The 26443-nt window shown below is 44.7% G+C and overlaps 1 protein-coding gene across 1 annotated transcript; it reads left to right on the top strand.

Moving 5' to 3' along the window:
* The first annotated feature begins 6087 nt into the window (after positions 1-6087).
* Positions 6088-10414, top strand: LOC119307158 (disease resistance protein RFL1-like). The gene is made up of 7 exons (XM_037583252.1): positions 6088-6258; positions 6337-6369; positions 6485-6610; positions 6978-7034; positions 7129-7192; positions 7311-8054; positions 10089-10414. Exons 1-7 carry the CDS (start codon positions 6242-6244, stop codon positions 10206-10208), a joined length of 1161 nt encoding a protein of 386 aa, XP_037439149.1. The 5' UTR covers positions 6088-6241; the 3' UTR covers positions 10209-10414.
* Positions 10415-26443: the final 16029 nt, after the last annotated feature.

The raw sequence follows: 26443 nt of genomic DNA, 5'->3' as shown, positions 1-26443 counted from the left end.
TCCGACAAGTGTCCTCGGATTCGACCTCGTAGGTTCCTTCCCTTAAGTGTGCGACGACCCCTTAGGTTCAAGCCGGCTTGGTCGCAGTCCAGATCACTTCCGAACTGCACGGTTGGTAGCGGCCTCTAGCAAGGCATGCCGAATACCAAGCATACTATGAAGCTGGTTAGGTGAACCTGTACATCACACTTTCATTCCTTTTACCACACGATATAAGTTGTCGGGCTCAAGGCGAGTCTGTCATCCTTGTGCTAGCCCGACCTCTTTCTCGTACCAGTGATGCCGACCACTATCCGGATTATCTCATAATCCTTGTCGCACGGCCATGCTTATCCTGGCCAGATCACACGAGGGGCCTAGAGTATATCTCTCCTGATCGGAGGGGCAAATCCCATCTTGCTCGACCATGTCTCGCAGCATGAGTCTGGACAAGCCTGAAACCTACCTTTGTAACTAACCAGTAACGGAGTAGCGTTTGGTCATCCCAAAGCAAGTCTGTCACCATCCCGAGTAGATGTGTCAGCTCAGGTCTTAGGACACAGAATGTATGTTGTACTAGAGACTCACAGATGGCATACGCTGCGTCTCATAGTTGGCTCTGTCCGACTCAGACCTTATCTCGACTCGGATCCGACTACGTTGAATCCGACCAGGCCTTTCCAAGTCCATATTATCCGGTTAGCATCCTATGCTCCATGGCTAGTGAGACCAAGCCATCGCCGTGTCGTATGCTAGTCTAGTCGGCTGCGCGTCCACACAGCCCTTTCGACTAGGGACCTTTTAGGACAGTCATCATACAATGCATAGTGCCACAAACAAGTCACGTACTTGCTGATACACATCATTGATAATGTCCAAGGACTATCTTTATTCATAAACACATAGAAAATATCATCATACATGATTGCCTCTAGGGCATATCTCCAACAATTAGATTGTTTGCTTGGTGTGTGAAGTGCAAAAACAGAAACTTTAGCTGTAGTGAGTGAATTTAAATTTTCTACTCGAACGTCAAAAGTTTCTGAAATTTTTACACGGTACATCTATGCATTTTTTTATTTTTTCCTAAATTTTCAGAATTTTTAGAGTTATGGAAGTATGGTCAATGTTCAGATTACTACATACTATTCTGTTTTTGACAGATTCTGTTTTCGATGCGTTGTTTGCTTGTTTTGATAAATTATGGATAGTATCGGTGGGTATAGGCCATGGTGAAGTTATAATATAGTAGGCATAATGCAAAAATAAAATATGAATGGGTTTGCAACAATACTTAGAGTGGTGATTTGCTTTATTATACTAACGGATCTCACGAAGGTTTTGTTAAGTTTTGTGTGGATGAAGTGTTCAAAGATCGAGGAGGTCTCGATATGAGGAGAAGGAGAAGAGGCAAGAGTTCAAGCTTGGGGATGCCCAAGGCACCCCAAGTAAATATTCAAGGAGACTCATGCGTCTAAGCTTGGGGATGCCCCGGAAGGCATCCCATCTTTCTTCAACAAGTATCGATATGTTTCGGTTTTTGTTTTGTTCACGTGATATGCGTAAATCTTGGAGCGTTGTGTGCTTTTTCTTTTTATTTTAATAATGCACCATGCTGGTATGAGATAGTCCTTGGTTGATTTATAAAATGCTCTTTTCACTTCACTTATATCTTTTGGGTATGGCTTTATAGAATGCTTCATGTGCTTCACTTATATCATTTGAAGTTTGGATGCCTGTTTCTCTACATAGCAAAACTATTATTTGTAGAATGCTTTTTTTCTTCACTTATATTTATTAGAGTTTGTTAAGTGTTTTGTAGAAAGAATTAAACTCTCATGCTTCACTTATATCTATTTAGAAAGTCAATGGGAATTGGTCATTCGCATGGTTAGTCATAAAATCCTACATAAAACTTGTAGATCACTGAATATGATATGTTTGATTCCTTGCAATAGTTTTGCGATATAGAGATGATAATATATGGGAGGTACTAGTGAATGATTGTTGTTTAGTAAGAATATTGGTGTTAAGGTTTGTGGTTCCCGAAGCATGCACGTATAGTCTCTCGTTATGCTAAGAAGTTGGAGCATGATTTATTATTGATTGTATTCCTTATGGGTGGCGGTCGGGGATGAGCGATGGTCTTTTCCTACCAATCTACCCCCTAGGGGCATGCGTAGTAGTACTTTGCTTCGAGGGCGAATAAACTTTCGCAATAAGTATGTGAGTTCTTTATGACTAATGTAGTCCATGGATTGTACACACTCTTACCTTTCCACAATTTGCTAGCCTCTTCGGTACCGTGCATTGCCCTTTCTCACCTCGCGAGTTGGTGCAAACTTTGTTGGTGCATTCAAACCCTCTATCACACATAAGCCTCCCTATATCGTCCTCAAAACAGCCACCATACCTACCTATTATGGCATTTCCATAGCCATTCCGAGATATATTGCCATGCAACTTCCATCATCATCATATACATGACTTGAGTATTCATTGTCATATTGCTGTGCATGATCGTAAGATAGCTAGCATGATATTTTCATGGCTTGTCCGTTTTTTATATCTTTGCTATGCTAGATCATTGCACATGCTAGTACACTACCAAAGTCATTCATATAGAGTCATCATCATGTCTTAGTTGTATCGAGTTGTAAGTAAATAAAAGTGTGATGATCATGATTATTAGAGCATTGCCCCAGTGAGGAAAGGATGATGGAGACTGTGATTCCCCCACAAGTCGGGATGAGACTCCGGACGAAAAATAAAAATAAAAGAAAAAGGGGACAAAAAGAGCCCAACAAAAAAAAGGAAAAAAGACAAGAAAAACAAATAAATGAGAGAAAAAGAGAGAATGGGCAATGTTAATATCCTTTTCCACACTTGTGCTTCAAAGTAGCATCATGTTTTTCATATAGAGAGTCTCCTATGTTGTCACTTTCATATACTAGTGGGAATTTTTCATTATAGAACCTGGCTTGTATATTCCGATGACGGGCTTCCTCTAATGCCCGAGGTCTTCATGAGCAAGCAAGTTGGATGCACACCCATTTAGTTTTCAGTTTGAGCTTTCATACACTTATAGCTCTTAGTGCATCTGGCAATCCCTACTCCTCGCATTGACATCAATTGATGGACATCTCCATGGCCCGTTGATTAGCCTCATTGATGTGAGACTTTCTTTTTATTGTCTTCTCCATATTAATCTCTACCGCCGTATTCTATTCCACCCATAGTGCTATATCCATGGCTTGCGCTTATTTATTGCGTGGGGCTTGAAAAAACTAAAGCGCGTTAAAAAGTATGAACCAATTGCTCGGCTTGTCATCGGGGTTGTACATGATAAATACATTGTGTTAAGAAGATGGAGCATGACAAGGCTATATGATTTTGTAGGGATGACGTTCTTTAGCATTGATATTTTGAAAGGCATGATTGTTTGTTGGGATGCCTGAGTATTGATGCCTTTATATCAAATTATAGACTATTTCTTTGATTCACTCATGTCTTAATATTCATGCTATGATTAGATTATATGATCAATATTATGCTAGGTAGCATTCCACATCAAAAATTATCTTTTTTTATCATTTACCTACTTGAGGACGAGTAGGAATTAAACTTGGGGATGCTAATACATCTCTGTTGTATCTTTAATTTTTGATTGTTTCATGCCAATATTCTAGAACTTTTACATACTTTTGGCAATAATTTATATGATTTTCTTGGACTAACATATTGATCGACTGCCCTGTGTCAGATCCTGTTTGTTGCATGTTTTTTGTTTCGCAGAAAATCCATATCAAACGAAGTCCAAACGCGATAAAATTTTACGGAGAATTATTTTGAAATATATGTGATTTTTTGGGAAGCGGAATCAATGCGAGACGATGCTCGAGGGGCCCACAAGCTCAAGGCCCCCCCCCCCTACCCAGGGTGCCCCTGGCAAGCTTGTGGCCACCCCGTAGGTCGGTTGGAGGTGTCCTTCGCCGAAAGGAAGCTTATATTCGGACAAAATTCATGTTAAAATTTCAGCCCAATCGGAGTTACGGATATCTGAATATTTAAGAAAGGGTGATAGGCCAGAAATCAGGGGCACGAAACAGAAGAGAGATAGAGAGAGGTCCAATCTCGAAGGGGCTCTTGCCCCTCCGCCGCCATGGAGGCCATGGAACAGAGGAGAAACCCTCCTCCCATCTAGGGGGGATGTCAAGGAAGAAGAAGAAGAAGGAGGGAGGCTCTCTCCCCCTCTCTCCCAGTGGCGCTGGAGTGCTGCCGGGGCAAGGATCGTGACGACGATCTACACCAACAACCTAGCTACCGTCAACACCAACTTTCTCCCCCTTTATGCAGCGGTGTAACACCTCTTTTTCCCGCTGTAATCTCTACTTAAACATGGTGCTCAACACTATGTATTATTATCCAATGATATGTGGCTATGCCATGATGTTTGAGTAGATCCGTTTTGTCCTATGGGTTGATTGATGATCGTGATTGATTTGAGTTGTATGTTTTATTTTGGTGTTGTCCTATGATGCCCTCTGTCACGCAAGCATGAGGAATTTCTGCTGTAGGGTGTTGCAATATGTTCATGATTCGATTATGATGGGTGGCTAGAGTGACAGAAGTGTACACCCGAGTAAGGGGGTTGTTGCGCATGGGAGTAAGAAGGACTTGATACTTAATGTTATGGTTGGGTTTACCTTAATAATCTTTAGTAGTTGCCGATGCTTGTTAGAGTTCCAATCATAAGTGCATATGATTCAAGTAGAGAAAATATGTTAGCTCATGCCTCTCCCTCATATAAAATTACAATAATGATTACTAGTCTAGTTATCAATTGACTAGGGACAAATAACTTTCTTGTGACAAAGCTCACTACTAAACAACTAACTTTATTATCTTGCAAAGTACTCGTAGTTTATTCTTGCTAAGCACTTCTAGTTTTATTCTTGCAAACCTATCCCATCACCTGCAAAAATAGTTTCATAGTTGTTATAGGTAAAACGAACGTCAAGTGTGCGTAAAGTTGTATCAGTGGTCGATAGAACTTGAAGGAAATATTGATTCTACCTTTAGATCCTCCTTTGGTTTGACACTCTTATTTATCGAGAAAGGCTACAACTGATCCCCTATACTTATGGGTTATCAAGGGGTGCCAGCCGGAAACGCCCTGAAACCCGGCGGTCCGAAACTCGTCTCCTCTGCCGGACAGGTGGCGCCGCATGGCGCAGCTCTGGCGGGCCGCGTCGTGCCTAGCACGGCTATTTAAGTCGACCGGCGGCACCGAAATCCTACCATCTATCCACATTTTCCTCCTGTCCGCCGCCTCCGCCACTTTCCACTCCGCCCGTCTGCCTAGTAGCCATGCCCCCACGCTGCTGGGTGAGGAGCGAGTCATTTCTGACGTCGGAGCGCTGGCTCGAGCTCCTTGAGCAGATCCGGGCTAGGCGCAAAGCCCGGATCACCGCGGGGCTACCTCTGGGTGCAGTGGATCCGGAGGAGGAGTTGGAGGAGAAGGAGGACAGGGAGGAGGAGGATGAGTCGAAGGAGGAGGATGTGGAGGACGCTGGCAAAGCGGATCTGCATGCGGTCCCTCCAGTCGGAGTCGGCTGCGGAGGCCAGACGCCATCGCCGGCAGGAGATGGCGGCGCATGAGGCCGCGGAGGAGGCGGAGATGCTCGCCTACATGGATGAGGTCGAGCAGGGGGAGGATGAGCCGAAGGCCTCCTACTGCCCGTTCAGCTGGCGCCCGGCACCGTCGTCGTTGACATCTCCGACGACGAAGACTAGCTAGGGTAGTACGTAGTACTAGGATTTCTTCGCATGCTTTCTATGAAATTAGGGGATGAAGTATGAAAGAGACAGATGCAGAATTGCTAATTTGAGACGTGACCGATCACTATTATCGGACACGTGCGATCGCGTTCGCGATCGTTTGAATGACCGTATTTGTAAAGTTCGGCTGAGGTTATTGTTGGAGAAGCCGTGAGGGAGCAAGCCGCACTGTCGGAGAAGCCGTGACGGAGCAAGCCGTATCGCTCGGGCTCAACCTTGTCCTTATATTCAACAAGAGGGTCCAGTCCGACCCCCTCCTACCTCAAATCGACTATCCCCGAAAAGAAAAAAGAAAACCCTCAAATCGCCTCCGACGCCAGGCCACGCCTCCGCCGCCGCCGCCGCCTCCGCCGCCGCCGCCAACTACTCCTGAAGGCAACTACCACCAGATCTACTCGCTCCTGCAACCTTCGCCTCAAGGATGTCTACCGGAACCCCGTAGGTGCTCCTTTCCTCCTTGTACGCACTTTTCTGCGTATCTTTTTGCAGATATTTTCATGCTTTTGCTCCTTGCAGATTGTTTGTGGCGTCTGTTATGCTGGTGTGTGTGTAAGTATTCCTTTCCTCCCAGTACACGACGAATGTGTAGATGTTTCATTCCTATTTGTATACATATTTTCCCCTCGTTTTTTTACAGTTTTTTGTTTGCTTCTTTTCTTCGCAGAGCGTTTTGGGGGTATGTTATGCAGCTGTATGTGATCCCGAAGGTAATTTTGGGATTTCTGATGCCGCTCCTGCAGGATCGCGGCTCAAGCTCAACCTACCGGGTCCGGTTCCTCATGGAGTACATGTACTTATCCCAACCTTACTCATTTTTTATTCCAGAACACTTAAATGTTTAATTGGTGAGAACATTTTATTTTTAATTGGTGAGAACACTTAATGTCTAATTGGTGCACTACGCTGTGTTAAGCCGGTTGTTGGTGATCCATATAGTTTTTTGTTATCTAAGATAGGATGTACTAGCAGAGAACATATCTGTGCTGAAAAGGGGGTCATTTCTATTGGGAATATCAGAATTTAAGGTGTCATTAGCCCATCTTTCTACCGGGGAACTGGGTGATATAAGGGATTGCTTGATGTTGGATTGATCTGTGTCATGAACAATTCATATTGGATGTAAAATCTGAAGATTAATATTTATCTATTTTTTACAGCATAGTACTATACATCCTATTCATACTTGACGCAATCACAGGCGTACTGTTCTTGAGGTAATGTTCTTCTCCTACTTACTTGGCCTTAAAAGTGTGTCTGCTCTCTAGGCTGCTGTAATGTTACAACTCCATTTCAAATTTTCAACCACAGGATTCCATTGTACTACGAACTTGAGCTTGCCTTCATCATGTACCTATGGCACCCCAGGACTCAGGTATATTTACCTTAAAATCTGTAGTTGTACAACATCCAAACATGAAACAACATCCATTGATCCATGTGGTCCCTTTATGAGCATGATTTAGTGACTGCGTGTTGCTGCTTTGAAACAGGGGGCTACCATTGTGCTCAACATGATCCTCCTACCACTGGTAATGGTCAAGTTCTTCACAGCGAGAGTTCATGATCTGCTCCTCACTTGTATACGGCTCCGGTCGGAGGCAGCTCGTACCCGTGCTCATGCCCGTGAGATGAGGCTGCAGAAGCTCCGGTTGGAAACTCGCCATTTGTGGGGAATGGAGACTTGTCTTAACAAGGTGCATGACTTTTTGGAGAGCAGGCTAGCCCATGATAACTTGCTAGGGATCTGGGGCGTGAGTGGAGTGGGTAAATCTTCCCTTCTCATGCAGCTGCGACAGTCTTACCGAATCTTTGCTGTTTTCCACCATGTGCTCTATTTTGGGTTTGGCAGCAGATCCACCGTGACGGATGTGCAGCTTGCATTGGGCGTATGTTTGGGCTACAACTACGAAATGATGTCATTGATGGATGAGAAGAGCCGGGCCCGCGTTATCCATCACAGTTTGTCAAACACCAGCTTCCTCCTGTTGCTAGATGAGCTGGAGGCGCCTGTTGATCTGGCGGCGGTTGGCCTGCGGATGCCACTTGGGAAGTACCGGCACCAGAAGGTCATCATTGCGACGGGGAGCAAGGATGTCTGTGCCCTCATGGGTTGTGCTGCTGATAACATCATCGAAATAGGGTGTTTGGGGGAAGATGATGCCTGGAGCCTCTTTAAAAACAGAGTTGGGGATGCAATCATTGATGACCCTCGGATTCAGCCGCTGGCCAAAGAGGTACACAGCCCACCAAAATGTTGTTTCTAAGATTCATGCATGCCAGCACTTCCTGTTATCTTGTTTTTTTTCTGCCAGTAAACGTGCACTTGTAACTGTAGGAATCAGTTCCCTCATTCATCCTAGTTATTAGGCAATTGTTCAAGTGAAATCGATTTTTTTAATAACGTATGGATATACCAAAATCAATAAAGATGGGTAATAAGGTACTAATACTTAAGATATCGCCAGTGCATTCATCACTCTCAATAAAATACTAGTCCAACAACAAAATCCAAGACAACAATTTTTATCTTTGGTCACAAAGTTGAGCGAGTCATATTACATCAAAATATTCTTTCCTTTTTGTTCTAAAGATTTCAAATTTTACAAATCCACGTAGTTAGATATTAACCTTCTCATCACAAGCGTTATCACTCCCTCAATTCGTTGATTCTCAAGTCTAGTCACCCTTTCAGTATTGCCAATTGCCATGCACCTTCAATGAGCACTAAACGGCCGTCAAGACACTATTAAATAGATCAAGTAATCAGTCGCACAATAAGAGGCATGATCTGATTACTTCCTGTTGGGGTCACCAAAGCTATTCAAACACTTCAACTTAACAAGGTTTTCTTCAAGATAGTTAATGGAGCCAACAAGGAAACATTGTGTGTTCCGCAAGAAACCTTTGATAAATAGAAGTATCTGTAAAGTTGATCTGTGTCAGTTTAAAAATCTAATAATTGATATATCATCAGAAACCTAACCTCAAATACTAAAATCCTTATGCTAGCTATTTTATGTTGGATCCAGTCCATACCGACAGATAAGTTCGGTGTTAAGCTTTCACAATGGATGGATTGCTTAGCTGAAAGATTTTGGGCACATACAATCGGTAAATTGCTTATTTAATATATTAACAAGCTAACCTTAGGGACTGATTCCAAGGCATCTTGTACTAAAAAATGTGTTAACCAGACTCCGGAAACTTCAAGGAAAAACTTCTCGAAGAAAAATCATTCCAAGTGAGAAAATGGCTTGCGGGCAGGGATTCGAATAACAAGACGGTCATTAAATTTGCTAATTTATGAGACAGAAAGCTACTGATGGAGACCAAAAAAGCACCATAAATTTCACACCCAGATTTGTAACTTGGGACTTAAAACGATTGGCTTAGACAATTTTTTCCAAGGTTAAGCTCATCTAAAAACTGCAAGATGGTAATTAAATAAATAGGTCTAGTACAACAGCATTTGTAAAGCTAACCTGACTAACAGTAAAGCATGTTCAGAAAACTAAAAGGGAGAAGTTTTCCATCTTCAGTGACCTTGACATCTTGCAGAACCCCTTCTGAAGCACACATTAAATAAGATTATGTACCAAGTACCATAGTCCATAGCTAATCTTTAAGAGAAAACAGTCACAATTCTTCGCAGGTCCCGCTGCCAATAAGCCTATAAGATGTTTATCACTATTGCATCTCAGCTGAATGTGTAGAAGATGAAGTTGTAATAAACACACTTACAGCTGTAGTGTTTTCTTTGGTACTTTCTCAGCAAACAAGTCTAGTTAGGAAATTTCACTTGCAAATTTTTAGTTGAAGAAAACAACTGATGCGTTTGAAGTATCGTTGACTGCTTTCCTTGTGTGCTGCTATGCTCCTTAGAGAATGGATTAACAGTTGGAACTGGATTAATCTAAAAACTCCCAAAAGAACAACAAATGTTACGAAGGAAGTTGACAATTCATATTCTGTGTACCAAATCTTTTTAAGTTGATGTTTCTTTGTAAACTGAAATATAAAAATCTTACTCCTTAGATACTTCCCTTAGTTCTGACCCCATAGCCCAACTTGAAAAGAGTTCAGGTTCTAGGGTTATAGAAGTTGAGATGATTTGTTCCAGCCATCACTTTTGTTTTATATTAATAGTTGATTTGTTTGTCCATCTTAGCTGCTGCGTCCTTCGTACTTTCACCATTTTCTTGTGGCTAAATTTCAACCTGCTGTTACTTTCACAACAGCTGCTTAACTTGATTGACTGTTATATGCAGATGGCTCAAGCCTGTGGAGGATTGCCGATAGCACTACGCACGTTTGCTGGGGCAATGTCTGCGATACAAGTGTCCTTGCCTAGTAAATCGCAGTTCTGTAAAATAATTGTCCTTGCCTAGTAAAAGTGTGTTTGAATGTCCAACCACCTACATCTGTGAGCATGCTGTTGGAATGGTTGATGGACTATGTAAGATAAATAATTCTAACAGCCCCAACTTTCCTTCTGAGCAAAATGGCAGCTGATGAAAACTGGCTATCACTGAATTGTATAGCTCCACCTGCAAGAAGTTCCTGCAATTGGCATACAAATTCTTATTTCAGCTTAGATTTCTGCACTGTAAAAATAATTCAGCGTCATGCCTTTATTATTTGCCATAAGTAGAGCAGGATTGCTCAGCAAGGATGTCCACAAAGTCAAAATCCGGCAGTGTATGTGGAGTAACTTCTTCGTTTTGTTTACACTATTAAATAGAGTTAAATACACCACGGGTGCCTCAACTTGTTCGATGCGATCACTTTGGTGCCTAAACTTGTAAAATACATGAAACTGGTGCCGTAACTTGTTCGAACGTTCAAATACGGTGCCTCCATCTGTATCCGGGGATATGCACAGCCCACATGGTGTGCCAACATGGCTTGACCCACATGTCAATTCTTGTGAGAGGAGTGGGCTGGTTGTTTTACAGAAAATTCCTTGTACTTTAAATAATTTTCGCAAAAGCTCCTGATTTTTAATTTAAATATGCTAAATTGCATTGATCTCACCTGTTAGATCTAGGCCCCGCATGTCAGCATGTGGAATAAAATAGAGTATAATAACAAAAATATAGCGCACCGGCAGGATTTGAATTCATTACCTCACGCACTACATGCACATGTGCTAACCAATAAGCCAAGAACAATTATCTATGCACTATCGAGATACACTACTATTTGTTAGGGATATCAGACGAAATAATAAAAAGAATAAAAAATAAAAAATGTTAACTTGCAGAAAATTTTAAAAATTATTGAGAAATTCTCACGTTTAAAAAAAAAGAGAGAACAACTCAACATATTACTTGCCATCAACTTACAAAAGTGTTAGTGCATTTTTCTAAAAAGCAAGATATTTTGGGAAAATTCTCACTTGTATTAAGAAATTGTAAACGTGTATTTGAAAAATGCCCGTCACGCATCCAAAAAAATTGCAACATATATTTCATAAAATGCTCGATGTGTTTTAAAATAATTATTGTGTAAAATTATTCTTACATTTCTACAAACACGTTTAACAAGTTTTAAGCCATTTATATAATTTATGGTTTTTATACAATTATTTGTAATATGTATCGAACAATTTTCAAAATACAACTTTGTTGTTTTTTTAATAATTATGTATTCTAAAAATACAATGAAGATACGTATTTGTGACTTTGATTAAATCTCAGGGGATATTCTGCAAAAAAAACTTGTACACATTTCACCCAGCGCAGACAACACTCACCCACCGATCTGTGGGCCAGCCGTCAGCTGTCACGCCACATGGAGAGCAAATACGGTGGCATACGGACGGAGGCACTGTATATGCACCGTGCGACAAGTTGTAGCACCACCTTTATGTATTTTACAAGTTTAAATACTAAACTGGCTGCAACGAACAAGTTTGGGCACTCATGATGTATTTAACTCTATTAAATATGTATTCCCTCATTTCCGGTTTATAGGGCTCAACTCTAAAATCTCATCAATCAAGATAGAGGATGGGTGGTAATTTTGGTGGTTTGCTCAATTAATGCGTTCATTTTTCTCAAACATTGCGTTTACCAATGCATGCATGCGTGGCCATAAATAACTAAGGACTTTTACATGCATTTGTGAGTTTCTTTTAGTTCTCGCATGCATAAATTTAATGCGCCTCGATATCTGAGCGTGTGGTGGGATATAATAGAAATGAGACTTATAAAACAGGAAAGGAAAGTTTTAAGATAAGCCATATAAATCGGAAAGGAGGTACTCCCTCCTTTCCGGTTTATAGGGCTCAATTCAAAAATCTCATCAACCAAGGTAGATAGTGAGTGGTGGAATACTTTTTATAGTTTGCAAAAGCACCAAATGAATGCTCTTGTTTTTCTCAAAAAGTTATGTTTATGAATGTATTAATTGCAATGCATGGATGCATAAAATACATGCACTGGTTAATTTTTTCTTAATACTTGCATGCAATGAGCCTTATAAAATGGAAAAACTAAAATTTTGAAATAAGCCCTATAAACCGGAAAGGAGGGAGTAGTATGTATAATGCATGTTGATATTATGCAGTATACTAATTGCATGCGGATATTTGGTAGAATATTATTTGCACATAATTATGCGATTATCGCTGATGTTGATACATGGTATGATATTAATAGCATGTTAACATGTTGAGCGCTCACAACTAAAGCAATTTGTCATTGGATTGACCTCGTTTGATATCCAAAATTGGTTGGATCTGCCACTTTGCATCTTGTTCTCGAAACATTGGATTGACCTTATTTGATATCCAAAATTGGTTGGATCTGCCACTTTGCATCTTGTTCTCGAAACAGGCTTTTGCCTAGTTATATTAACTAGCAAACATGTGAGTGCGCTGCAATGACGACCTAAATACTATATTGAGATAATACGATTTTATCTACTGAAAAGTGACTTAACTTGCTGATTTGCTCAACACTTATTTACTTAGAAGTAATAGGATTTTATTTTGTAATACAATAAGACGTGGGACAATTGATCTGAAAATTGATAAAAAGAACCCAACGATTCTGTAACCACTAGATATACACGAAACAACAATTGATGAATGTGTAAAGAGGAAAAACGAGAGAAAGAGAGGGAACGAACGATTGGAATGAACAGTCTTCTCATTGATGGAAGATTAGGGGTATATATACCCAGTACAAATGCGGTTTAAAAAAGAGGCGGTTGTCAAAGAGACAACCGACATAGTAAGGATTAACATATTAGTTAACTTAATTAATTATTTCCTAACACTCCCCTAATCAATGCTTGTCCTTGTGAGTATGCATCATCTTGATAAATAATACTGTCTTTTCCTTTGAGAATGTTCATCATCTTCATCTTGAGAAATCCATGTATAATCTTTAAAGTCTCCTCGAAAAACCCTGTGGGAAAAATATGAGGAGAATAGTGTAGATATGTTGCTAAAACTCCTTTAAATCCCGAAGACGAACTCTATCGAGAAAAGCTGCTAGCCGGACTGCAAAATACGAAACCTGGTTATTGATCTAGGAGATATACAGTACCTTCGAATTAACGATTGACTTACAGCTCGTTGGAGGGCTGGCCCGTTGGCGGGCATAACGCGGTGAGAATGCCCGTCGCGGCAGAGCCCCTTGGTGATACCTTCTTCCCTTGCTCGGGCCTCTCCGTCTCCAGGTCTTCGGAGGCGGCCCTCTTCTTCCCGCACTGGGAGGAGGCCTTAGCCTCCCCTTCCCGACTATCCTCCTTAGGGGAGGTAACAATTCCCCCGGTTCGGGTGCGTAGCGTGTGGAGTTCGGTTTTTTCGTTCTTCCCCTTATCCTTCCCTGAGGGCATTCCGCTGAGTACCCGGTCAAGCATCTTGGCCATGGTGGGACCAGGCGAACCTTCGAGAAGTGGCGCCGGACACCTGATTCTCTCCGGCTTGTTGAGCCATTCCTGGCCACGGATGATTTTCAGAATAAACAATTATGATAAATACAAAACAAGGTGTCCGGTATCAAGGCTACTTACTTGGGTATCTAGGCGGTTGCAGCTTAGGCCCGCATCCTCGGTGGTGTCCGGGCACTCTACTTTCTGTCCGAAGAATAATTTGCACATCCCTTCGAGCTTCAAGCCGAAGAAGTGCTTGACAGTCCGCGGACCCTCCGGATTAAAATCCCACATCCGGAGAGGCCGGCGTTGGCACGACAACATCCATCGGATTAACATCACTTGCATTATGCTGACGAGGTTAATGTCCCTCTCAAGAAGCTCCCGGATGCGATTCTGCAGTACTGGTACATCACAAGCGGGCCCCCAATTCCGTCCTACGTCTGTCCAAGATGCCAACTGTGACGGAGGGCTTGAGCGGAACTCGGGGGCGGCTACCCACTTTGCGCCCCTGGGGGCCGTAACATAAAACCACCTCCGCTGCCATACATCGGATACTTCTGGGAAAGAGCCCTCTGGCCATGGGGCGTCGGCGTTCCTGCTTATTATGGCACCTCCGCACTCCACGTGTCACCCCTCGATCACCTTCGGCTTCACATTGAAGGTCTTGAGCCATAAGCCAAAGTGTGGGGTGACGTGAAGAAAAGCCTCGCACACGATAATGAACGACGACATATGGAGGATAGCGTCTAGAGCCAGATCATGAAAATCCAACCCATAGTAGAACGTGAGCCCCCTCACAAAGGGGTCGAGGGTGAAGCCCAAGCCGCAGAGGAAGTGTGGGACAAAAACGACGCACTCATTTGGCTCAGGTGTGGGGATGACCTGCCCTGGAGTAGGAAGCCTGTGCTGGATGTTGGCGGTCAGGTATCCAACCTCCCCGAGCTTCACAATGTCTTCCTTTTGAATCGAGGAGGCCACCCACCGGCCGTGAGGGTCGGATCCGGACATATTGGAGGATCTGGGGTGTTGGAGCTTAGGTTTCAGGTGTTACAACTCGAGGTGCGAGAAGGCGCGAGGAAGGTGGAAAAGAGGCATAGGCCTCGACCCCTTTATAAAGGGGGCGAATATCAAGAGTCCTTGGTGTGACCGTTTGAGGCTTATATAAAAACACACAGAGTTATACCAAAGGCCGTCGTGGGGTCACGCACGCCCGTATTAATGGAAAATCTCGTAATAAGAGGAACATGATCTCTGCCTCGACGGGACGTGCCAATGAAACCGCCTCGTAACACGAGTCGAGGTGGGGTAAGAAACGCCGGTTCGCATTGGACCAGGCCACGACGCAAGGGCACGACGTACGAAGATTGCTAGCGGATCAGATTTATGCGATGCGAAGATCATCTTGCAGATCCGGACACGGTCTACGTGTTCGATGACCACTTTGGAGTATTCGGAGAAGGAACCCACCTTGCAATGCCGAAGACAATACTGCGTGCCGGACTCATCGTCATTGAAGCCTGGTTCAGGGGCTACTGAGGGGGTCCTGGATTAGGGGGTGTCCGGACAGCCAAACTGTATACATCGTCCGGACTATTGAAGCGTGAAGATACAAGACTCAAGACTTCGGCCCGTGTCCGGATGGGACTCTCCTTTGCGTGGAAGACAAGCTTGGCGATCCGGATATTGTGTTTCCTTCCTTGTAACCAACTCCATGTAAACCCTAGCCCTCTCCGGTGTCTATATAAACCTGAGAGGTTGGTCCTTAGAAGGCCGATCACAATTACAATCATACCATCATAGGCTAGCTTCTAGGGTTTAGCCTCTGCGATCTCGTGGTAGATCTACTCTTGTACCACCCATACCTTCAATATTAATCAAGCAGGAAGTAGGGTTTTACCTCCATCGAGAGGGCCCGAACCTGGGTAAACATCTGTGTCCCGTGCTTCTTGTTACCATCAGCCTTGACGCAAGATCAGGACCCCCTACCCGAGATCCGCCGGTTTTGACACCGACATAGGGTGACACAGAACCAACTCCAGTTCATCAATGTAATGTAGGCATGTATTCCGTAAATAGTCATACGTGCTTATGGAAAAGAACTTGCATGACATCTTTTGTCCTACCCTCCCGTGGCAGCGGGGTCCTAACAGAAACTAAGGGATATTAATGCCTCCTTTTAATAGAGAACCGGAACAAAGCATTAGCACATAGTGAATACATGAACTCCTCAAACTACGGTCATCACCGAGAAGTATCCCGATTATTGTCACTTCGGGGTTGTCGGATCATAACACATAATAGGTGACTATAGACTTGCAAGATAGGATCAACAACACACATATATTCATGAAAACATAATAGGTTCAGATCTGAAATCATGGCACTCGGGCCCTAGTGACAAGCATTAAGCATAGCAAAGTCATAGCAACATCAATCTCAGAACATAGTGGATACTAGGGATCAAACCCTAACAAAACTAACTTGATTACATGGTAAATCTCATCCAATCCATCACCGTCCAGCAAGCCTACGATGGAATTACTCACGCATGGCGGTGAGCATCATGAAATTGGTGATGGAGGATGGTTGGTGATGATAACGATGACGAATCCCCCTCTCCGGAGCCCCGAACGGACTCCAGATCAGCCCTCCCGAGAGAGATTAGGGCTTGGCGGCGGCTCCGTGTCGTAAAACACGATGAAACTTTCTCCCTGATTTTTTTCTCCCCGAACATGAATATATGGAGTTGGAGTTGAGGTCGGTGGAGGTCCAGGGGGCCCACGAGATAGGGGGGCATGCCCTATAGGGGGGGGGGGCGCCCCCTGTCTCGTGGACAGGGTGTGGCCCCCCTGGTGTATTTCTTTCGCCTAGAAATTCTTATTAATTCCAAAAAGTGCCTCGGTGGATTTCCAGGACATTCCAAGAACTTTTCTTTTCTACACATAAAACAACATCATGGCAGTTCTGCTGAAAACAGCGTCAGTCCGGGTTAGTTTCATTCAAATCATGCAAGTTAGAGTCCAAAACAAGGGCAAAAGTGTTTGGAAAAGTAGATACATTGGAGACGTATCAACTCCCCCAAGCTTAAACCTTTGCTTGTCCTCAAGCAATTCAGTTGATAAACTGAAAGTGATAAAGAAAAACTTTTACAAACTCTGTTTGCTCTTGTTGTTGTAACCATGAAAAGCCAGCATTCAAGTTTCAGCAGATATTATGAACTAACCATACTCACAATAACCCTTAGGTCTCACAATTACTCATATCAATAGCATAATCAGCTAGCGAGCCATAATAATAAAACTTGGATGACAACACTTTCTCAAAACAATTATAACATGATATAAAAAAAATGGTATGTCGCTAGTCCTGTCTGAGACCGCAAAACATAAATGCAGAGCACCTTTAAAGATCAAGGACTGACTAAACATTGTAATTCATGGTAAAAGAGATCCAGTCAAGTCATACCTAATATAAACCAATAATAATGAATGCAAATGACAGTGTGCTCTCCAGCGGGTGCTTTTAAATAAGAAGGGTGATGACTCAACATAAAAGTAAATAGATAGGCCCTTCGCAGAGGGAAGCAGGGATTTGTAGAGGTGCCAGAGCTCGATTTTAAAATAGTGATTGAATAACATTTTGAGCGGCATACTTTCACTGTCAACGCAACAACTATGAGATGGCTGTATATTCCATACTACATGCATTATAGGCTGTTCCCAAATAGAATGGTAAAGGTTTATACTCCCCCAACCACCAACAAGCATCAATCCATGGCTTGCTCGAAACAACGAGTGCCTCCAACTAACAATAGTCCTGGGGGAGTTTTGTTTAATTATTTTGATTTACTTTGATCTTTTTGGATCATGGGACTGGGCATCCCGGTTACCGTCCCTTTCTCGTGAATGAGGAGTGGAGTCCACTCCTCTTGAGAATAACCCACCTAGCATGGAAGATATAGGCAACCCTAGTTGTAACATGAGCTGCTCGAGCATACAAAACATAATTTCATTTGAAGGTTTGGAGTTTGGCACATACAAATTTACTTGGAATGGTAGGTAAATACCACATATAGGAAGATATAGTGGACTCATATGGAACAACTTTGGGGTTTAAGGAGTTTGGATGCACAAGCAGTATTCCCGCTTAGTACAGGTGAAGTCTAGCAAAAGACTGGGAAGCGACCAACTGAGAGAGCGACAACAGTCGTAAACATGCATTAAAATTAATTTACACCGAGTACAAGCATGAGTAGGATATAATCTACCATGAACATAAATATCATGAAGGCTATGTTGATTTGATTCAACTACATGCGTGAACATGTGCCAAGTCGAGTCACTCAATTCATTCAAAGGAGGATACCATCCCATCATACCACATCATAATCATCCTAATAGCATGTTGGCACGCAAGGTAAACCATTATAACTCATAGCTAATCAACCATGGCACAAGCAACTATAATCTCTAAATGTCATTGCAAATATGTTTACTTCATAATAAGCTGAACGAGAAATGACGAACTCATCATATTTACAAAAACAAGAGAGGTCGAGTTCATACCAGCTTTTCTCATCCCAATAAGTTCATCATATGTCATCATTATTGCCTTTTGAAGGAAATATGCCCTAGAGGAAATAATAAAGTTATTATTTATTTCCTTATTCCATGATAAATGTTTATTATTCATGCTAGAATTGTATTAACCGGAAACATAATACATGTGTGAATACATAGACAAACATAGTGTCACTAGTATGCCTCTACTTGACTAGCTCGTGAATCAAAGATGGTTAAGTTTCCTAGCCATGGACAAAAGAGTTGTCATTTGATTAACGGGATCACATCATTAGGAGAATGATGTGATTGACATGACCCATTCCGTTAGCCTAGTACTTGATCGTTTAGTATGTTGCTATTGCTTTCTTCATGACTTATACATGTTCCTGTAACTATGAGATTATGCAACTCTCGTTTACCGGAGGAACACTTTGGGTGCTACCAAACGTCACAACGTAACTGGGTGATTATAAAGGAGTACTACAGGTGTCTCCGAAGGTACATGTTGAGTTGGCGTATTTCGAGATTAGGTTTTGTCACTCCGATTGTCGGAGAGGTATCTCTGGGCCCTCTCGGTAATGCACATCATTATAAGCCTTGCAAGCAATGTGACCAAATGAGTTGGTTACGGGATGATGCATTACGGAACGAGTAAAGAGACTTGCCGGTAACGAGATTGAACTAGGTATTGGATACCGACGATCAAATCTCAGGCAAGTACCATACCGATGACAAAGGGAACAACGTATATTGTTATGCGGTTTGACCGATAAAGATCTTCGTAGAATATGTAGGAACCAATATGGGCATCTAGGTTCCGCTATTGGTTATTGACCGAGAATAGTTCTAGGTCATGTCTACATAGTTCTCGAACCCGTAGGGTCCACACGCTTAACGTTACGATGACAATTATATTATGAATTTATGAGTTTTGATGTACCGAAGGAGTTCGGAGTCCCGGATGAGATCAGGGACATGACGAGGAGTCTCAAAATGGTCGAGACGTAAAGATCGATATATTGGACGACTATATTCAGAGTTCGGAAAGGTTCCGAGTGATTCACGTATTTTTCGGAGTACCGGAGAGTTACGGGAATTCGCCGGGGAGTATATGGGCCTTATTGGGCTATACGGGAATAGAGGAGAGAGGCCAAAAGGAAAGAGGCCCGCGCCCCCCTTCTGGTCCGAATTGGACAAGGGGGGCAGCCCCCTGTTCCTTTTTTCCTCTCCCCCTCTTTCCACTTCTCCTACTCCAACAAGGAAGGAGGGAGTCCTACTCCCGGTGGGAGTAGGACTCCCCTTGGCGCGCCCCCTCCTAGGCCGGCCGCACCTCCCTCTCCCTTGTCACATCCTAGTTAGCCATGCATTAGAGTGTTGCATCATGTTTACTTTTTTATCAGAAACCTGAAATGGGGATGACAGAACCCCCAGCCCCCTCTGAATCCAACTAGGGTTACTAAAAATAATTTTCAATGAACCTGAAATGCCCTTCTAAAATGCCCATCATTTTTGTCTTGGTTCAGAACCTCTGGCAAAAGTGGTGCACATTTTTCTAGGCCAGCCTAGGGTTTTTGATTTAAATCATAAATATTTGAATTTGGGCATTTAAAATTATATAAAATATTTAAATGCTCAAATATCTCCAAACTAAAATGTTTCATGTTGGAAATAATCCAATTATGGACCAGGAGTAGTTTGGTGATTTTTGGAGTTGCCTAAGTATTTTACTAAATTCAACAAAGTTGCAGAAGTATTAAAAAAACAGAAAACAGAAAGAAAAGGGGAAAAGCTTACCTGGCGCCCAGCACCCGGCCCACCTGCCGGCCCAGCCCAGCACCGCGCCAGCGAGCTGCTTGCCGGCCAGGCAGGCAGGCAGGTGCTCGACGGCGAGCACCGCATGGGTGCCACGCACCTGCTCGCCGCCTCGCCGCCTCCCTCGCCCGGCTAACGCCGTGAACCGGCCTCCCTCTCTCCCCCGAACCCCCCAGACACCCCCTCTCCTCTCCAGCTCCTCCCCCTCGCACGCCCCAGCCATGGCCGACGCCATCGCCGCCACCCCCTCGCCGTAGCCACGCCCTCCGTCCACCCCACGCCGTGCCACCGTGTCCAGGATCTTCGCCGCCGTCCACTTCATCGAGCTAGCCGAGCCCCGTGTGCTCGAGCGGCCCGAGACCACCGCACCGACCTCGCCCGAGCTCGCCGTCGCCGGAGATCCCCTTCAACGCCGTCGCCGCCTCAGCTCGTCCCCGACCTCGCCGGTGGCCTCTACGGGAGCGCTGTGAGCCTAGCTACTCCTCCGACCTTCCCTCTCTCGTTCCCGAGCCGTGTAGCCACCGCACGAGGATCACACGCCCGCACCGCCGCGGATCTCGTCGCCGACGTGCTTCCGGCCACCCTCCGGCCACAAGCTGGTGTCCATCTTACTCACCGAGTCCCGCAGCACCTAGCTAGCCACTCCCCGAGCCTCACCGACCCCTCTAGCGCCAAGTTCATCTTCGGCCGAACCCCGGTGGCCGCCAAAGTCGTCGCCGGCGCCAACTCCGGCCACCCCGACCCCAACGGACTCCACCAAGAGCTGCAGCTTGTCCTCAGCTCCACTCCGGTGGTCTCCGCGACCCATTTAGTGGCCGAAACGGCCAAAACCACTCCCGCCGCCGCGTCGGGCTCGCCGGCGGCTAAATGCCGGCGCCGCTGGCATTGACTTTGACCACGGGTGGGCCCTAGTTGACTCCCCTGAGTCAATGACAGGTGGGGCCCAGCCCTGTTAATTAAACAGGATTAGTTTTAATTAAACTTTAATTAAAATAATCACCCTGACATGCGGGACCCACTGTCAGGTTTGACCCTGACATGTTCCGTTGACCTGCTGACGTCACACTGACGTCAGGCTGACGCATTAATGATTTTCTGGAATTATTCTAATATAGGAAATTCCAGAATATAATTTAAATTTCAAAAATTCATAACTTTTATTCTGTAACTCCAAATCAGACAAATTATATATGAAAAATGATCAGAAAAATCCAATCTATCCATCTGTACTATTTTCATGCATGACTAAACAAGTTAACTTGATGTTTAATGCAAAACAAGGAAAAGAACCTTAAAAGGCCATGTTTGAGTTTGAAATTTGAATCTTTGATTCAAAATTGGTTCAAACCCTTCTGGTTCTAGTTGCATTAGCCCAACACACTCATATTGCCATGTTTCATGCATGCATCATATTGTTGCACATTGTTTCGTGATGGTTGTGTATCGGTGTCCCTTGCGACAGGTTCTGTCTCCGAGGAGTATCGTGATTACCCTAATGAAGAACCGTATCAGTGCATCGAACCATCAGGCAAGCAACCAACCATTTGATCATATCGATACAATCCCATATTCTCGCTCCTGCTCTCTTTTACTGCATTAAGACAACGTGTTTCAAACTGTTGTGTGCTACGGTAGTTGAACCCATTTCCTCTGCATGACCTGTCATTGCCACAGTAACTAGATGAAACCCACTAGCATGTGTAGGAGTTGATTGAGCCATATGTATGTGTTGTTCCTACCTTGCTATGCCTGCTATGCTTAGAGTCGTGTCAGGTCTGGTCCATCTGGGTGATGGGCTAAAGTGAAATGATTATGTCGGTAATGAGAGTGGTGTGGTGAACACGTTTTGGTAAAGGTATCGATGAGAGGCCATGTAGGAGTACATGGTGGGTTGTTTCATTGAAGCCGAACTTAAGCACTGAGATCTGTATGTGTGATTTAAGATACAGCTACTACCATGCATTGGGCCCTGAAATATGACCCCGCTCGACTTCTTAATCACCCTAGCTCTCTGTCCAGGAGTTGCAAGTAGTTTCTGGTGTTTGTAGCCTACTGGAGGCCGTGGACAGCGCTGACCGTAGGGGTGGGCTGTGATGCGGTAGGTACGTGGCACGGTGTACCGAATACCCGTTAGGTATCTCGGGAACCCTGTTCACATCGTTCGGGGCCGTATGGGAAACCTCGGCCGGACTCCCTGCGGATGGAACCTGGATAGGCGATAAACCTGGACTAGAGGCTTAGGTGTTTAGGTAGGTCGTGGTTTACACCCACGTCGGCTTTCGCTTGAAGTCTGCCGAGCACATGTCGTGTGCAGGCGCTAAGTGGTGGAAACATGTATGAAGAAGTACACCCCTGCAGGGTTATCATGATCTATTCGAATAGCCGCGTCCGCGGTAAAGGACTACTTGGTTGCCTATACAGTTCATAGACAAGTAAATGGAAACTACTAAAAGCCTCAAGATAAGTGTGAGTGCCGAGGATGGCTCTTCCGTAGGAAGACGGAGGTGGATCCTCGGTAGTGTATTGAATTGGTGAGTAGTGGACTCGTGTGCGCAAAACCATTTCAAGTTGGAGTCTCGTAGGTTAGCCTAGCCAAGAGTCAAAGCTGGCTTGCTGCAACAACTCCACCAACCCTTCTTGATAATATGCATGTATGTAGGACCTGATGTAAGTCTTGCTGAGTACCTTTGTACTCATGTTGCTATAATTTACATTTTTACAGAAGACGCTGCAACCCCTTCTGATGGGTTCTACGTAGACGTTGACATCAACGAGTAGGCTAAAGGCCCAGGTGGTGATCCCGAGCTTGTGAAGGACCACGTAGTATAGCTAGGCTTTCCAAGCCTCTTTTATTTTACTAGTTGTCTGTACTCAGACAAGTTACTTCCGCTGCTGGTTTGTATGACTGTATGACTTGAATGCTGGGTCGTGAGACCCGTACCTTTGTGTATGTTATGTATGGCTCCCTGAGCCTTAAATAAAGTACTTGTGTCGTAGAGTCATGTTGTGATGCTTCGTTGTATTTGCACATATCGAGCATATTGTGTGTATGATTGAAATGCTTGGTATGTGTGGGATCTGACTATCTAGTTGTTTATCTTTAGTAGCCTCTCTTACCGGGAAATGTCTCCTAGTGTTACCGCTGAGCCATGGTAGCTTGCTACTGCTCTGGAACACTTAGGCTGGCCGGCATGTGTCCTTCTTCGTTCCTGTGTCTGTCCCTTTGGGGAAATGTCACGCATTGAGTACCGGAATCTGTTAGCCCGCTACAGCCCGGTTTACCGGAGTCCTGCTAGCCCAGTGCTACAGCCCGGACCCACTTGCTGATGACCGACACGTTCGAAGCTGGGTCATGGATGCCTGTCCCTATAAGTCCGTGCCACTTTGGGTTTACGACTAGTCATGTCAGCCCGGGCTCCTTATCATATGGATTCTAGCGACACTATCATATACGTGAGCCAAAAGGCGCAAACGGTCCCGGGCAAAGGTAAGGCGACACCCGTGGGGATACCGTGCGTGAGGCCGCAAAGTGATATGAGGTGTTACCGGCTAGATCGATGTGACATCGACTCGGGGTCCTGACAGCGTTGGCATCAGAGCCGGACTGCCTATAGGTTCTCCAAGCCAAACTGGTCGATGTTGAGTCTAGAAATTCTTTAGTTATATGTAGGGGAATTGTTTGTGGGTTGGAACGTAAGGCTCTTTTTACTCCTTTATCTTATGACATTCTGATCTGAGTCAGTCTATTCTTCCACCGAGGGTTAAGGAATTAGGATCTATTCTCTCTATCAGGTTCACGTGTTACTAATCAGTAGTACCTTACAGGTTTGATGGATACAAGCCTAGTTCAGTTCTTCTACCACGTTATGTTGTTAGGATGGTTTCAGAACTTTGATATGATGATGTTGAGTGTGTATGAAATCCTTCGTCAAATGTCTCAAAATCCTTCTTGAGCATTTACAGCTGTTATGCTGCCGAAATTTTGCTAGAAATTCTAATGCCTTTGCATTATGATTGTGCTTTCAGATGGCCACTCGCGACCTCAATCAAGTGGTTCGCCTGACTCGATGCCTAGATGTACCCGGCCGTACTGCCATGTTGGTCAGGGTAATGACTGAGGCTGGATACCGTTGGTATCCTGAGTACACGGTCGAAGAGCAATTCCGAGACTTTAATCAAAGCCAGTATCTCTGCACTGTCAGGATATTTCCATCTTATCCTGGGTCCACCGAGCCCCTTCACTGCTCCTATGGACTCGGGGTTACTATTGAGATGGCTGTGCAGGACGCCGCCTACTCTATGATGACCATCATGCGAGTCAGATCTGGACTATTTCGGGACTCTGATTTCCGGTATATGCCAGGATCACTTCCGGGAGCACAAGGGTATCTCCAGGCTATCTATGCTGACCCCACTCAGGAGGATTCACGGACTCGCACCACTGCTGAGATGCTCGAGGATAAGGACCGTGAAAATCGGGCCTTGAGGTTAGAGCTCTTCAATACCCGTGCTGACCACTGGGCCACATTGACTCGGTTCGCACCGGCGGTGCAAGCTGGATATTCGGATATGCGCGATCTCTATCCGGTGAGATCTGCTCTGCCAGACGTGATGGGTTGGCGTGATGTAGGAGGCATCACCCCACCTCGCGGTCCCCGCAGGCCACCGTCTGTTGGTCCAAGACCTCATCCTAGTCCCTATGGTCCACAAGCTCCGCGAGATTGTCTGTTTCCGGATGATCATGTTGAGCTTCCAGGCTATGGAGGTGACTTCTACGAGGACTACTACGGATCGGTCTGAGTTAGTGGTAGTATCACTAGTTCGCACTATCTGTGTCGACTATCGTCCCGCGTGACTCGTGGGATATGACCTAGTTTGTACTCTTTCCGGAGGTGTAGAAAAATAATGTATAGGAGCTTGGGATGCCTCCGATGAGATGTAATCCTCTTTTCACCGTAATAGTACTTTGTTTGGTCTTGTACTAAACCCTGTATGGTGTGTATGACGATGGAATAAAGAAGCAGTTTCTGTATCTACCATGTCATACGGATGATCATCTTGCATTTCGAGTTACTCCTTACATTATGTATCCTATGTCGGAATTTTATCATCCTGACTAAATCATTGTCTTGTTTACCTAGGATGGTCAACACGCGCACTAACCCTGCTCCTCAAGAGCAGGCCGAAGGCAGTGAAGCCAGGAATGCAAATCTGCCTCATCCTCCTTCCCTAGCCGAGGTTATGATGGAAGCTGAGAGAAACAAGCGGGAGACCAACCGTTTGTTGGAGCGTATTGAACAGAACACAGCACACCATCAGAGGACTAACGTGGTGTCACTCAGTGATTTTATCAAATTACATCCACCCACGTTCCACCACTCCGTCGAGCCTCTCGACACTGATGACTGGCTTCGCAGTATTTCTCACAAACTGCGTTCCGTGCTGGTAGCGGAGGCTGACAAGGTCACCTTTGCTGCATATCATCTTGAAGGCCCCGCCAGTCTATGGTGGGAGAATTATGGAGCTATGCGCCCAGCGGGCCATGTCACTACTTGGGCTGAATTCAGTGAGGCTTTTTCCGTGAACATCACATTCCGGAGGGTCTCATGGACCGTAAACGTGAGGAATTTTGCAATTTCACCCAAGGCCGACTCTCTGTGGATGCTTACAGCAGGGAGTTTGGTAACCTCGCACGATATGCAACTGAGGAAGTTTCTACTGATGCCAAGAAGCAAGCAAGGTTCCGTAAGGGACTTAGTCCTGATCTTCGCCGCGACCTCCGTCTGCATGAGTGCACATCTTTTCAGAAACTTGTTAACAAAGCCATCAGTGCTGAAACTGGTCAGACTGATTATGACGCAACACGCAAGCATGGCCGTGACATGGGTTCCTCATCCGGTGCTGGTCCTCAGAAGCGCCGCGTGTGGGTGCCCAACACTGCCCTGCCACCCAGGTTCACACCGAGGCCATCTTTCCAGACGCCTCGCCCTGTTCAACAGTCTGCTCCAGCCAAACCCTATGGGGGTCCAACCAACAATGTTCCTCCACGTACCAGTTCCGTGACTTGTTTCAAGTGTGGGGAATCTGGCCACTATATGCGTGAGTGTCCCCAGACCAACCCCAACCAATCTGCTAAAGCTGTTGGCCGTGGCAAGCCGACAGGAAAAGTGTTCCACGCCAAGCCGGCCACCGCTACACGTGGCCATGTCAACTGTATCTCAGCCGAGGAAGCTCAAGAGGATCCCAACGTCGTTCTTGGTATGCTTCTTGTTAATTGCCACCTGGCATCTGTTCTTTTCGATACAGGAGCCTCTCATTCTTTTATATCCGAAAATTATGCTCGTTTGCATAACATCGCATTC

The sequence above is a fragment of the Triticum dicoccoides genome, chromosome 5B, assembly GCF_002162155.2.
Source record: "Triticum dicoccoides isolate Atlit2015 ecotype Zavitan chromosome 5B, WEW_v2.0, whole genome shotgun sequence".
Classification (NCBI taxonomy): Eukaryota; Viridiplantae; Streptophyta; class Magnoliopsida; order Poales; family Poaceae; genus Triticum; species Triticum dicoccoides.
This window is presented reverse-complemented; position numbering and strand designations above follow the sequence as displayed.